Raw genomic sequence first — 14,481 nt, forward strand, 5'->3', positions numbered from 1 at the left:
TTGGATTGGCCCAGAAAGTTATCTTTAAAATTTCCAGAATTCAAAATAGGATGATAAAAATGTTGTTATTTAGAAGTGCATTCTTCCTCAAGATGCACATACTTAACTATATATATAGTAGATAATTTACTCCTTAATTTTTGTGTTTTCAAACTTTGTTTTAAAAATGCAGATATTTGGTTTTATTGGTTATTCCAAGTAGTATAATTTTCAGAAACACTAATTTCTGTGTTGAGGCCATGAGCTCAGAGTCAAGAGATTTAATTTTGCCATTTTAGAATATTCTCTACTATCATGGTTTGCCAAGTTTGTTTAATCTGGCAGATCTCCTTGCTCATGAATATATTTGAATTAAATACATCTGTATGTAATAACATCAGCAGTAGTAGCCATCATAATTTTAACTTTTCAATATATTTTCTTCTAAAGACATGACACAGGTTCCACATCATCCACTGAGCGTTGTGATTCCTTGCTGAGTAGATCCGGGTCTTATAGTTACTTGGAAGAAAGAAAACTTTACTCGAGCAGACTAGAAAGAGAAGATACAACGGACTTTAAAAAGGTATTTGGCCCATCTGATCTTTTAAGTAAAGTCAAATCATCTTCTGCTATCAAGATGCCTCTCTTCCAATATTATTCCTCAAAAATCACAAATTAAGAACATGCCTTTTAATAAAAGCTATTCATAATGCATGTAGCATTAAAAAATGACATTTTTTTTAAATGACAGGACCAGGGTTTCTGGTGCTTACCCCAGTGACTTCAGTCCCACCTAAAATGGGTAGGTGGTATGAAAAGACAAAGAGGAATAAACTTGTGGTTATTTTGTGCTGGCCATAAGTAGACATTAGGTCTTTGCCAGGATGAGACAACTAATGAAGGATTATATTAGATTTTTCCAGGGAATCTAAGAGTCGAGGAACTAAGAAACTTGGAAAAAGAATGTTGAAGAGCTATCTAAGCATTAGCTATTAGGGATCAGAGGAAAAGGTAGTAAAGGAATTTGGGGGTGGTCAACAGAAAGAGATTTGGTACAATAATCTGTAGGATTCTAAATCAAATATGAAGGGACTGAGAACTTGAATGTTTTGGTGATTAGATAGTTCCCCTCAGCCTGCTAGCAGTACTACAGATTGTCCAAAGAGGTTAGGTAAGGCAAAGATCTTCTACAGCTGCCTTTTCAGTCATGTCCAACTCTTTATAATCCCTTTGGTGTTTTCTTGGCAAAGATAGCTAGATTAGTTTTCCATTTCCTTCTCCAGCTCATTTTACAGATGAGGAAAGTGAGGCAGATAGAGTGAAGTGACTTGCCCAGAGCCATACAGGATGTATGTAAGTGAGTATCTCAGGCTGAATTTGAATTTGGGAAGATGAGTCTTCCTGATTTCCAGGCCTGGCCCTCTATCCACTGAGCCACCTAGCTGCCCCATAGCTACATCAGGTTTTCCATAGTCAGTAAGCTTTAACAAGCTTACTTGTTCCTCCCACTAGGAGGAATCATACCTTTGGAAAAAAAAAAAAAAACTTGCATATCATCTTACACAAATGTGCCTTCAGTAAATATTTGTTACAGTTTGTTAAAGCTTACTGACTCTACTGACTATGGAAAACCTAATGTATGGGACTCATCATAACTAGGAGGTTATAGCTAGTAAGAGATGTCATCTAGATAACTAATATAAGTCAGAAATTGTTAGGTGCCTCATACAGGTACAGAGATCTATCCAAATTCAGTCTGTAACTAATAAAGACATCCATATATCTCTAGCACATGAGACCTTACACAGCAGTGTGTCTAAGTGCATAAATCCTAGGAGTCAAGAAGGCCTGAATTCAAGTCCTCCATTGGACATAGAATTGGGGGGTGGGGAGGGGAATGGTAATCCTTCACAAATCATTTAACTTCTCAGTAAAATTCTTTCGAAACACACATTTAAAACAGAACTGCCACTGGGCATTTGTAGAAGGTGAAAAGTTTCCTAACTATGAATTCCCTATACTAATGAAATCATAAGTCCATACAAAAAATTTACAAAGATTTTCCTCTCAACAACCTTATAAACGGTTTAATAGATTTTATAGATGACATCTATCAGCTCCTCAGACAAGTTTTTCTTCTATTCATGAAAATAGAAATAATACTAACATAGCATTTTTATATAGATGATTTGCTATGAGAATTATTTTCAGCCTCAAGGTACCATAGGTCATTTCAGCTGTTAAACTAATAGTAAATATATCATATTAAATTCTCCCTTAGTAAAGGAGAACAGTTATTGGGATGCAATTCTAATGTTTGGACACAAGTAATAGATCAATTTTTCTCTAATTTTACCCTATCTTTTATCCTAGCTTTATGAACAAATTCTAGCTGAAAATGAAAAACTGAAAACACAGCTACATGATACAAATATGGAGCTGACAGATCTTAAACTGCAGTTGGAAAAGGCCACGCAGGTTTGTTCTTCTTTTTCATCTCTAATAAACAATATGAATATCATGTTTTTCATTCAAGTAGTCTAAAAAATGGGATTGGGATAGTCTCCAGCAGTTGTTCTGACTAAAATTGTGGAATCTTGATGCAGTAGATTCCTTTTTTGGTAAAAAGTTAGAAAACAGATAATACAGGAAATGCCACATTTGCTTCTTACTGTAGTAAATGAGATTGGCTAGCCTGTCTTCTCACAATATGGGCAGTTGGTTCTTTAAACTATTTAACTAGTGAAAAATGTGTGTTGAAAAATCTGTCTCCTTACAAATTCTACCTAATTATTAGCAGTATTTTTAAAAGTTTATAACTAAAATTTCTTTTTAAGTAACATTGGGCAAAGTTGTATATGTTTTGTTTTTTAAACAGTTCTAAATGTTTGATTTTTAGCAAGGCTTATGGGAGGTAATGTTTGATGACAAATATTTATTAAATATCCAGTATATTAGGGGTTCTTATAAACTTTGGGGAGAAAGGTTATTTTATATATTTTGATAATTATTTCACTATAATTACTTTCCTTTGTAATCTTACTGTGTGTTTTATTTTACGCATTTAAAAATATTATACTTGAAAGAAGTCCAAAAATTTCCATAGAAGTTCACTACACTACCAGAGGGTTCCATAACCCCCAAAAACTTAAGAACCCCTGGTTTAGTTCTTTCTTTTTAAAACTTAAAACTTTGAAGGGTTTAAAACATCCTATATTTTCAATATTATTGATGGAGGAGGACTGACAATTAACCTAGTATCTTATTTAGGATTGTGTATTTATAGTGAAATTTAAGATTAAGTACTCCAGTTGATCCAGTAATCATTTATCCAGCATTTAGCACAATACCTGGCATATAATAGGTAAGTATTATTTAATTAAACACCTACTATGTGCCAGGCAAAAAGAATCCCTGCCCTCAAAGAGCTTATTATCTAATGAAGGAAGTCAACCCATAAAAGGAAGGTGAAGGAGGCAAATGGGAAGGGAAAAAATAGTTAAGAAGTCAGTCAGAGAAGTCCCAAAGTGGAGAGCAGCCAGGTTAGAGATTAAGGATGTCAAGCTGAATTCTTTTCTTACAAGGATATTTGGAATTCATGGCCCCACTCTCCAGTCTTAGAAACTGAGGGTTGTGATAAAATGAATTCCAAGGCTGGTGAGATCTGACAAAATGATGAGAGTATCCCAGGAATGAGCTTCTTGGGTCATGGTAAAGTCAGTCAGAGGAAAAGCAGAGCAGCCAGAGGAAAATAAGGTGATCAAATGAATATTGATTCATTGATCAATTAAATTTTAATTAGTGCTGGTGTTTTCTCCATTGAATTCTTTGTGTTCCTTTTGTCTTCATTCTTGGTTTTTTGCCATTTCTTCCTTTTCATATTTATCTTTAGTCTTCCCTTTACCCATACTCTTCCTTTCCCCAATTTCATTCTGGAGAAACAAAGTATTCCCATTGCAAATTCGTGAATATCTATAAGAATGCCTCAGGTGCATCTAGGTTAAGTAGTAGAAGGGGGAATGAGGAGTGTACATACTAGTTAAAATTACATAAATCCTTAAATCTTGTGAATATCTTTAGGAAGCAGCCCTATACCATCTCTGGCAATTTAGATGTTTTCTTGGACTTCCACATGAAAATAATACAGTTCAGCCAACATTTATTAAGCAAGGACCTTATATGAGCAAAACACTATGGTGTATTGAATTTAATAGGGAATTTTAGTAGTGGCCATCTTTATAGTCATGAAAAATTTTCCTTATGACTAATTTGTTTGTCAAGCTAAAAGCTCTCAAAGTGTTGATGGGGGTAGGGATATAGGAACTGAGTAATAAGTTTCTGGAGGCCTAATGTGAGTCCTTAGGACTAGAGGTGTGGACTGTGGATCAGATTAAAATGTGGGAGTGACATCATTCCTCTTCCTACTGATTTCATTGTACTTTTTGATATTTCCTCACTAACCTTGTTTTTTCTTCTTGTTGATTCTTTATTCAGACCCTCCTCTTTACCCAAGCTTGTTAGGAGCATGAAATAAGATATTTGTAAAGTACCTAGCACCTAGTAAACATCATATAAATAAATGTTGGGGCGGCCAGGTGGTGCAGTGAGTAAGAGCGCTGGCATCGGGAGACCCGGGATCAGTTCCGGCCTCAGATACTTGGCACCCACACAAAAAATAACTGGCCATGTAACCTTGAGCAAGTTACTTAACCCCAATTGCTTTAATAAAAAAAAAATAAATGTTAGTGGTTACTACACCCAAAAGTGAACAAAAGAAATAGCAGAAGTGATAAGAGGGAAGAGATTTTATTATCCTTGCTCACTTCCTATTACCCATGTAGAAAAAGAAAACAATTGTGTTTGAATAAGTGTATTGAGTCCTTTTTTTTTTTTTCTTAAGCTTTTTCAGGTATGGTACTTGGATTGCAGTAGTGCTTTCTTTTAATAGCAATTAGGGAAAAGGCATGCATGATCCTGCTTTTCCCTTTAGTGTTTGCCTCTCCCATTTCCTTCTTTTATAACATGTTACCTTTATATTACAGAGACAAGAAAGATTTGCAGATAGGTCACTTTTGGAAATGGAAAAAAGGGTAAGCTTCAGATGTTTTCTTGAAATAAGAATCATTTTCCCCTTTGGCTACCAATGGTATTAAATTTGAAGTTTATAAATCCTATAGATTCATTAACCCTTTAAAAGTCTTTAGTAATTTATAATGTAAGATGCCATAAAAGCTAAGTGATATTGTTTGGTTGATTTTTTTTTTTAAGAAGTTTTCTTCTTGATTCCAAAATCTCCTTAGTAGATTGAAGATTTTTTTAAATGCTATCATCTCATACCATATAGAGTAATGTACTTAAAAGATATGCCCAACTTAATATAGTTTTGCTATCCTCAAAATTAAAGCTCATCCTTTACTCTAAAAATCTGTTCCCTTAAACTATGTGCTTTGGGGAAAATAGCCTTTAAATCTTCTATTATGACCACTTATGTTAAATTTTCATAAATGTAAATAGGAATTATTTTTTAATTGTGAAATGTAATTATTCTTCCAACTATAGCATCTGTGTTCTCTTGAGTGATACATTTGGTAGCCAAGAACAGTGAATCTGGACATTTTTCTTCCTATTATAGAAACAAAATGATAAAAACAGAAAAGTAAGAGTAAATATAGTATTTTAATGTATTTCATATGCAAAATTGTATCCTGTTTGTTAAAATAATGTTACATTAGATTTTTAATTTTTAATAGCCATTCTAATTTTTAAAAATAATTTGGAATGAGTTGGAAACACAACTGTTTCATTAGGGTACTTAATTAGTAAAAAAAAAAACCATTACTTGAACAGTTTAACTTTCCATGTTAATAGATTATAACTGCAAATTTCTAAGAAAATAGAAATTTCTCATTAATGCTTAGTATCCATTTTGTATACTTTCAATATTTTAACTAACATTAAGTTTTATTTATCTCTGAAACAGTCATAGTATGGTCATCTATTTTATATATATATATTATATATATATTTGCCAATATTAGACAAGATGAGAAAAAAGGCATATGTCTATCTCAGAATAACAAATAATGCAAAACCTATTTCTTTTTATACCAATCACACAGACACAAATTCACACTGTAACACTAACTCAGATCTCCTTCATGTCCTGGCCTCCTACTACAAATGATCTATAAAATGTCAAGTTCTGATTGGGGAAATGTTTTACATGATTGCTCATGTATATTCTATATCAGATTGCTTACTGTCATAGGGAGGGAAAATTAAAATTTGGAACTAAAAACTTTTAATTTTAAAAAGCTAATGTTAAAAATTGTTTTTACTAATAATTGGAGGCGAAATGAAATAGTATTTTTAAAAGTTAAGAATAAATGAAATGTCACGTTCACTCATTAGATAATCAGAAGCATCTTGTCCATCCATCTCAGTTCATAGATAAGGATAAACTGAGGCCTAAAATGGGGATATGATTTGCCCAAAGCTACCTGAGTTAGAGGGAGGCAAGACCAGGGTTTCTAATTCTTAACGAGGGAGTTTTCAACTGTGCCTGCCAAACAGTCACCTAGAAACCTCTTTAATTAAAAAATGAAATTGTCATTTCATTATTTATCAGCATCTCTTTGATGTGATCAGTGTTTCTTCTAATGTGAGTCAGAACCAAATAATGACATCATCATCTTGGATTCTTCCCTTTGGCTTTCTTAGAAGGTCTACCTCTCACACAGAGAGCCTCACTATAGTGCAGGGCTATTCTAATTATGAGTGATATTTCACTTTAATTGGCTTCCTTTGTAATCTAATTATTTTCTATTTTATGTTTGGAAAGCATTATTCTGAGGCATCCACAGGCTTCACCAGATTTCCCAAGGCAGGTGTTCATGATACACACAAAAAGTTTCTGATCCCTTCTCTAGGAGCTTTTACCATTTTCGTCAGTGCAGTACCACCTTGTCTGTTACATGGAAATAATAAAACATGCTCAGTCTAACCTATAGGGTAGTTTTCAGAAAATGTGAAATGAAGTTTGTGAGAACTCACCAAAAATCATTTAAATATCTAGATATATGCAAAGAAATGAATGGGCTTCTTTACCAGGAGCTGATGATATTCATATAATTTGTAATTTATAAAGTTTTTTGCGTGTGATGTTTCTTGAGCATATCCAGTACTGGAAGAATATTTGCTTGTAAGAATATTTGTAGATTGCTGAAGTAGGTTTTAAAAATCAATTCAATAAAATCATAAAGATATTAACAATGGCAGTAAATAAACGCTTTTACTAAATAAAGATTGACAGTAGTTACTAATTGGGAAAAGGTTGTCATAAAAAGAGCTTCAGTATGATTAAACTAAATTCAAATGATTTATATCTGAAAGGTGACCGGCAAGAGTCAGTATCTTCTGGGCGGTATGACCTAACCAAAGTTTTATAGCACATCGGTTACTGCTGCTTGCTTTTTGCATAACACCTCAGTGTGCTAATTCAAAAAACAAACCAATGCTGCCATAATATACTGTGTGCTGCTTTTGCATATCACTCTTTGGAAAAAAATAACTACTGCAACTGCTTTTAAATTACATTCACTGCCTTAATGCTACACAAAATCAGCTTAGAAGTAAACCTCTTTGGAAAAATAATCGGACTGACGATAAGAATAGCATAGACCTCTCAGGTTTTCCAAGTATATCGTACTTTTTATTCACATTTGCTTGTCTGCTTTTTTGCTTATATCACTTTAGCATAATTGTTTTGGGTTTCTTTTTGTGTGTGCATATGTGGGTTTGGGGTTTTCTTCAACTTCCATATGAATTTCTTCCTCTTTGGGGTGGTACAATCTTTAATTTTACCTAAAGTAGTTTACCTATACAGCTTAAATAGACTTGGTATGAAGCATTGTATCTTATCAGCATTTCAACCTTTTCATGAAAAGATTATCTGTTCATAGAAAAACATTAAAAACAGGTCTTGATTTTAAGTTTTTTCAAACTTTAGAAAGCTTTCTACACATCACCTGCATCACATTTTCTGTCTATACTGCTCCTGATTTTATTTTATTTTTTAAATCTTGTATCACTATTTCACAGTGTATATATAAAAGCTTTTTAAAAATATGATTATTTTGTCATTACTAATATTAGCACATTATTCAATCGTAGGAACGAAGAGCTCTAGAAAGAAGAATATCTGAAATGGAAGAAGAACTCAAAGTAAGTAAACTGTGCTACTTAAAATGAGTTCAAGTTAGGCTATATCATGATTGGAGTAACAACATTAAACTGATAGTTCAGATTCTAGCTTGCTCATGCCTTCTCTTCTCTTTCCTACTGCCTCTTAGTTTGGACCAGACCAATAAATGGCATTTTTGCCACAGAAATAAGCTGAACAAGAAAGTAAAACTTAGTCATTAAGTTTATGGTTTCACAGTCCTTGTGAACTATGGATGTAGAAAATAGTTGTTACATAAGGCTTGGGAATTTTTAGTGGGTTAGCCATAAATCTTTCTCCATTAGCATTGATAAGTCAGAAATTGTCCTATATTTTGAGGTATAGAAATTATTCCTAAGTGTTGAATGTGTAACCTTAACTTCTTTATTCTTAAAAAATATACTTCATTAGCTGAGGATTTCTCATATATTTGACCTAGGAAAAGTTACTTAGCTATGTTTAGGGAGAAAATTTCTAACGTGTTTTTTTTTCCTTTAAGTACTGGTTTGTAATGGAATAAAAGGGCTAGTGGGGGCAGGGGTGGGGGGAGGTTGGATTAGTAGAAACACAGGAAAGAATATGCCACTTTTTTAGAAGAGAAGCACCAGAAAGGTAGATAAAGGACCATGCATTTCCTGTATAATTAGGAATAAAATGCTAATATAGAAATGTTTAAATTGCTGTGGGGGGTACTTGAGAGGTGTGCTTTTAACTTCCAAATGCAGTATGTATTCTGTGTAATAAAATTTAAAACAAAAATTCAGAAATAAGATGCTTTGTCATTGCAGACTGAAGGGTTTTATAAGTGACTATTCATTTGCATTTCTGAAGTATACTTTAAGAATGTATCCCCTTTCTGAAATCTTGGCAAGACTTATTTCTAAGACTAATTTTTTTATTCCTCACCTATACTTTCTTTGTATGTTGTGCTGTTTCTTCCCCTTCTATGCTCATTCATTTTTCTTTATGTTCTGATTCCTGCAGAACCTACATCAAATAAAGCAGATTCAGACTCTGAGACAGTTACATGAGCGACTGGTGACTGAGAATAGGGCCTTGACCAGAGTGATAGCCAAGCGATCAGGGTCCTATAGGCAACTACAGGCTGTCAAGTTGTAATTTGTATTTGCTTCATTTCCTCTTGGTAGAGGCAGGCAGGTGTCTTTTGTTCTAGTATTAGTGTGCTGGGCCCGCTTTTACAATTAATGCCTGTGTGTCTAAAGACTGTCATGTAACTGTTTTAATTATGCATGCTGCTTCTTGGAGTTTTTAGAGAGTGTTCACTAATTATACATGGCAACTGATAAGCTGCAGTCACATTAAAACAGTCACATTAGTCAGGGAATGGTTAAAGAATCAAATTAGAGTTTTTTACTAGTATAAATATGTACTCCAGAATTACTCTTGATAGGTGTTTGAGGTGACTAGGTTTAGGATTTTGGTTTTTAATGTCAGTTATCTTTTATAGTGTCTTTTTAATGTCTTAAGTGTGTTTTGAGTTGATCAGAAATATACTCTTACATTTCAACTCAGTAGGTAGTTTTGTGAGTATTTTGCTGTTGTCCAGTAGACTGATATAGTAGACATAAGAACTTGGGAAGGCGTAATTTTTCAGTGGTGAGAATAGTGTTTGTCATTGGGGAAACCAGTGAGAATTGTGTTTACACTTCCCTAAAATGAATTACTCTGGTCTTTCTAAGTCTAACTTGTTTCTGCCTTGCCTTGTTCCCCCAAAGAAAATTGTATGGCTCAAGCCCCATTGCCTTTTCATAGTTGACATTGATTGGTATTGCCACACCATGAATAATTCTTGACATTTCATTTATTCCCATTTCCACCTTCTTCTCAAGTTTATTTTTAGAAGAAAAATTTCTTTGGAATTTTTCCATCTTTATCTATTTTGAGCAATTCTAGAAAGTGTTCACCCCGTTTTTTGTGTATATTTTGGTCATTGTTACTGAAGATATTATTTTTAAGTGTTATATTTTCCCAAAAAGAGATATTACACTGAGCATGCTACACGCACATACACATGCAATGCAAAGTGCTTTATAGTTTACAAAAAATTTTTCAAAAATTGAGATTTGTTGAAAACCAAAAAGCTGTTTCCTCATTGGATTTCCAAGGTGATAATCTTCTAAGTAATAGAACATAGTACTAGTTTAGACTGAATCTTAATGCTAAAATAAATCTTGTAAATTTCACTCCCTGCCTTTTAGAGAACCTGATTGAATCTTTCATTAAATTAGAAATTTCTTCACAAAGATCACTGACTTTTTCATGCTGGCCTTATGTTCCATCAGATTTAGCCAGTGAGAATATATTTAACTGACACAGCTTGCTTTTTGTTCGTGTTGAAAGTATAACATTTGTTAAAATACTTAGAGAATAGTATTGGCTGTTGCATTAAGATCTTACCCCACTGTATCATTTCTCAGTTTTCTGCAGTTAACCTTGGCTTCTTTCTTTACTTTCAGATGCTACCAGACTTGAAAGCAGACAACCAGAGGCTAAAAGATGAAAATGGGGCCTTGATCAGAGTTATAAGCAAACTTTCCAAATAAATGAAAAGCAGCAAGTTATGATAATTGCACATACTTATAGTAACCCCAGTGGACTATGGTTGTTGTCAGTCATTGGATTCATGGGGAAAGAATCCTTCAATACTGTCATTTTCAAATATCCTGCCAAATGCCCTCTTTACCTATGGGTTATTATTTGGGGTTCTTTTTTGGTTTTGGTTTTTTGGTTTTGCTTCATTTTTGCACCAAGACCATCGTTTCATGTTAACGCAGCTGCTGAGAAGATGAAAATGACTGAGAAATCTTGTTTACAGCTACAACATACATAAGGAAAGTGTTCAAGGCCAGATACGCCTCAGATATTTAACCAGTAAGCCTTAGTTGTACAGAAACACTTTTGCATCAACAAAAGCTTTCAGCTCTCACAGAAGACAGTTACTCATCATAGTTTTTTGATGTGCCACAGCTTCCAATTTTCTTATATTCCATTTTTTGTTGTTTTAAATCTTAAGTTTGGATTTGTCTTTTTCCCTTCTAACTATTCATGTGCCAGACTTCCCCCAACCTCTTGTACAGTGTTTTCACGGCTTCGTCATTTGCAAAGAACACGTCTTCTAAAGTACATCTTTGTATAGTGATATAGTGTTGTGTTGTTTAACCACCTAGAACAGAAATCCTAGGTGGAACATTTGCTTTCACTGTTTGTGCAATATGCATTTATTTCTCATATGAAATGCTTTAACGTCAGTTCAGATTAGAATTCCACAGATCCTATTTTCTGCTTTCATTGGTCATGTTTATTGTTTGGGGTTTGTTTTTGGGACTTTTGTTTGGGTTGTTTTTTTTTGTTTGTTTTTTTAATTGTAGAGTAAGATGTTGAATACTGTAATCTTCACGTTTATTTTAGCAGGTACTGAGTGATGTTGTATATATCAATAAGTGTACTGTTTGGATTTTTAAACTACCACTTGGCATGCTTGACTTATTTCATTATTGCAGATGTCTGTTCATGCAAAGTAGGCTACTCCAGAATAGTGTTAAAATTTGCAAAGTTTGTGGTATCAAGAATTTAAATATTATGCATTTTATGGAGTCCTATCTTTACAAAAGGTTTCTACTGTAAAGTAATTTTCTTTCCAGTTTTCATTTGATAGTGTTCACCATAATTAAAGTTGCTTAAATATAATTGCTTTCACTACATTTCACATTACCTGTATTTATCTGAGTGCTGTCCCAAACTGTTGTGCTAGCCAAAGTAATGTTATTAAATCATTTCCAAATCTAATCCATTACTCATATTAATGTTTATATGCACTGTTATTGCCATGTGAAGGGGCATCTAATTTGATACCACCACCATCATGTCAGACCATTTTGTACATTTTAGTGGCCTTTTTCAAAAAAACAAAAACAAAAAAAAAGAATACTTAAGCAAAGATGTCTTTTATTAAGAGACAAATAGCTTTTATATTTTCATTTAACCATGTGAAAAAATGACATCTTACTGGCACATAATCTGTCTCCTAAAACCACTGAACAGTTCAACCATTAAAATAAATTGTACATTGTAAAGCTTGAAGTAGCTGTTGTATTATTGATTATATTGTATACTATATTAAATGTGAATTTGTACCCCTTCATTTAAAAAGGTCATTGTGTTCAGCTGCCTAATTTAGGTTATTTGGGGGGTGGGAGGGTATTTTGGTTAGCAGGACATTAAGTCTTTCTGTTGATTGGTTTTATGAAGATACAAGGTTATGCTCTTAACTACCAAGCTCAGGATTTTTGATTTTTAAAGGTACAAGGATAGTTTGGGGATCTTTCTTTTGTCATAATTGAACTGTATGAAAGGTGGGTCTGAATATAGAGGCTTTCCATGGTCTGAAGTAAAATATGCAGATAACTGATCAGTTTGAATGGCTGCAACCTGTTAACGGCGTTGCACAACAGTTAGGTATGCTGAAGATTCTATTTCATGATGTTTGGATGCCTGTGAAGAATGATTAAATGCGTGTTTCTAATATTTTAGTGTTTTGTATTTAGGTTATTTATTCTTTGTATCTAAAACTGAACGGCTACTGTGCTATATTGATTTTATTGGTAGTATTGCGCAGACTTTGTCTCTGCATGAAACTAGTTGCAAAACCCACTATTTTGGAAAAAATGTATTTTGACATATACAAATAAAATAAATAAAACTATTTTAAATGTCTGAAACTTTCCTGAAGGCATAAGCCTGATTGGGCATCCTTTTTTTCCCCCCACTAACTACTTTATTTCAATCCATGTTATGAGGTTTTGGTTATTGAGCTATTTTTGGCTTGGGGCTTTTTTGTTTTTGTTTTGTGTTTTGTCAGATCTGTGATAACATTGGTATAGGGAACTTCCAGTGAGGTAACTTGTTCAATCCCATTACTTTTTGTAGTTTGTGGCCTTATAAAATATTGCGGGGGGGGGAGAGATTTACAGGTTAAGTGACTTACCCTGGATCCCACAGCCATTCTGTGTCAGAAACAGTACTTGAAGCCGAGTTTTCCTCTCTTCAAGGCCAGCTCTCTATCCATTATATCATGGTTGCCAGGTTATTTTCAGAAATGGTAATATTTTGGTAAATTACACTTCATTGTACATGCATATGTAATTGTAATAGTAATTGTTATATTTATGCAATTCACATACCAGTTTGGGAAAATGTTTCTGTATTTTATGTATATCTGTCTATATGCAGAATCTGAAAACTAGGTTGGGTTTTTGTGCTTATCTTCTAGTAAGGATTCAGGAATGAATTTTCTAAGAGAGCCACTTTAGAACACAAGAAATTGTAAATGTCTTCTAGTATTTTTTTTAGGCTCATTTATTATAGTTGTAAGCACTATAAAAATCTGTCCAGGAGACAAGTCTGTTATATATGACACTGATTAAAACATGTTGGGAATTATATAGTTCTCCATTCAATCTTTGATCTCATCCATCAGAGTGAATATTTCTCTGACAGTGCAGATCACAGCCCTACATCTTCCAACTCTGTGGGACTGGAGACCATGTCCAGCAGGAGGGAAGCCTTCCTCAAGTGCTTTTGACATCCTGAGACTATCAGTGGGACATGTGGACTATCCCTTGCTTATTTTAATTTTTCTTTTGCAACCAGCTTCTCTATAATTCCCTATTTGTAATGTGTTGTATCCTGTTCGTGTCCAACAAGTGGTTTTCCATTGCCCTTTGATAATCCTCACCTTAAGTTTTTCAGAACCTATAGTGTTTCATGACTCACAGCCAGAATCACCAGAGTCGGCATCATTGAAATAATTTTTTAGACTATCTAAAGTTTAATTCTAGTGATATTATTTGTATTTGACTGAGTGGAAATTCAGCACCTATAACTACAACAGATTATATTGGTGACCAGCATTCTAGATGTCTAGGCTAAAGAAGGATTTTTTTTAGGCAAGTGCAAACACCTTTGCTATCACATTTGTTCTAGATTTGGCAATTTAATTATTAAAAGGGATGCACTTAGAAAAAAAATGAAATATTTCTGTATTTATGCTTTTTTAGGACCTTTGTGGTTGTCATATTAAGTAAATTAAAAAGAAACTGAACCAAACTCTTCATCATTCACTGAACTAAAAGGTTTTGCCTTTGCCCATTCCTCACCTGCTTCTATTATCAGTACTCAGTACATATACATACACACAACCAAGTCCAGTTTTCTATTTCCCTATTTACTTTTAAAAGGAGTAATTTGTACTTTCTTGC

At 33.6% G+C, this 14,481-nt stretch overlaps 1 protein-coding gene across 5 annotated transcripts in view; it reads left to right on the forward strand.

Annotated features, from left to right (window-relative positions):
• The window catches only part of PPP1R12A (protein phosphatase 1 regulatory subunit 12A), a 191,109-nt gene extending 178,167 nt beyond the window's left edge, over positions 1–12,942 (forward strand). For all 5 annotated transcript variants that reach the window (XM_069094795.1, XM_069094796.1, XM_069094798.1 and 2 more), the window contains 5 exons: positions 430–565; positions 2,356–2,460; positions 5,025–5,072; positions 8,155–8,205; positions 10,681–12,942. In XM_069094795.1, the coding sequence (XP_068950896.1) occupies positions 430–565; positions 2,356–2,460; positions 5,025–5,072; positions 8,155–8,205; positions 10,681–10,767 (427 nt within the window). In that variant the 3' untranslated portion in view covers positions 10,768–12,942. The remainder of the gene's footprint in view (positions 1–429; positions 566–2,355; positions 2,461–5,024; positions 5,073–8,154; positions 8,206–10,680) is intronic.
• Positions 12,943–14,481: the final 1,539 nt, after the last annotated feature.

The sequence above is a fragment of the Petaurus breviceps genome, unplaced genomic scaffold (assembly GCF_028583685.1).
Source record: "Petaurus breviceps papuanus isolate PSGF00001 unplaced genomic scaffold, PetGlider_PUasm1.0 221, whole genome shotgun sequence".
Taxonomy (NCBI): Eukaryota; Metazoa; Chordata; class Mammalia; order Diprotodontia; family Petauridae; genus Petaurus; species Petaurus breviceps.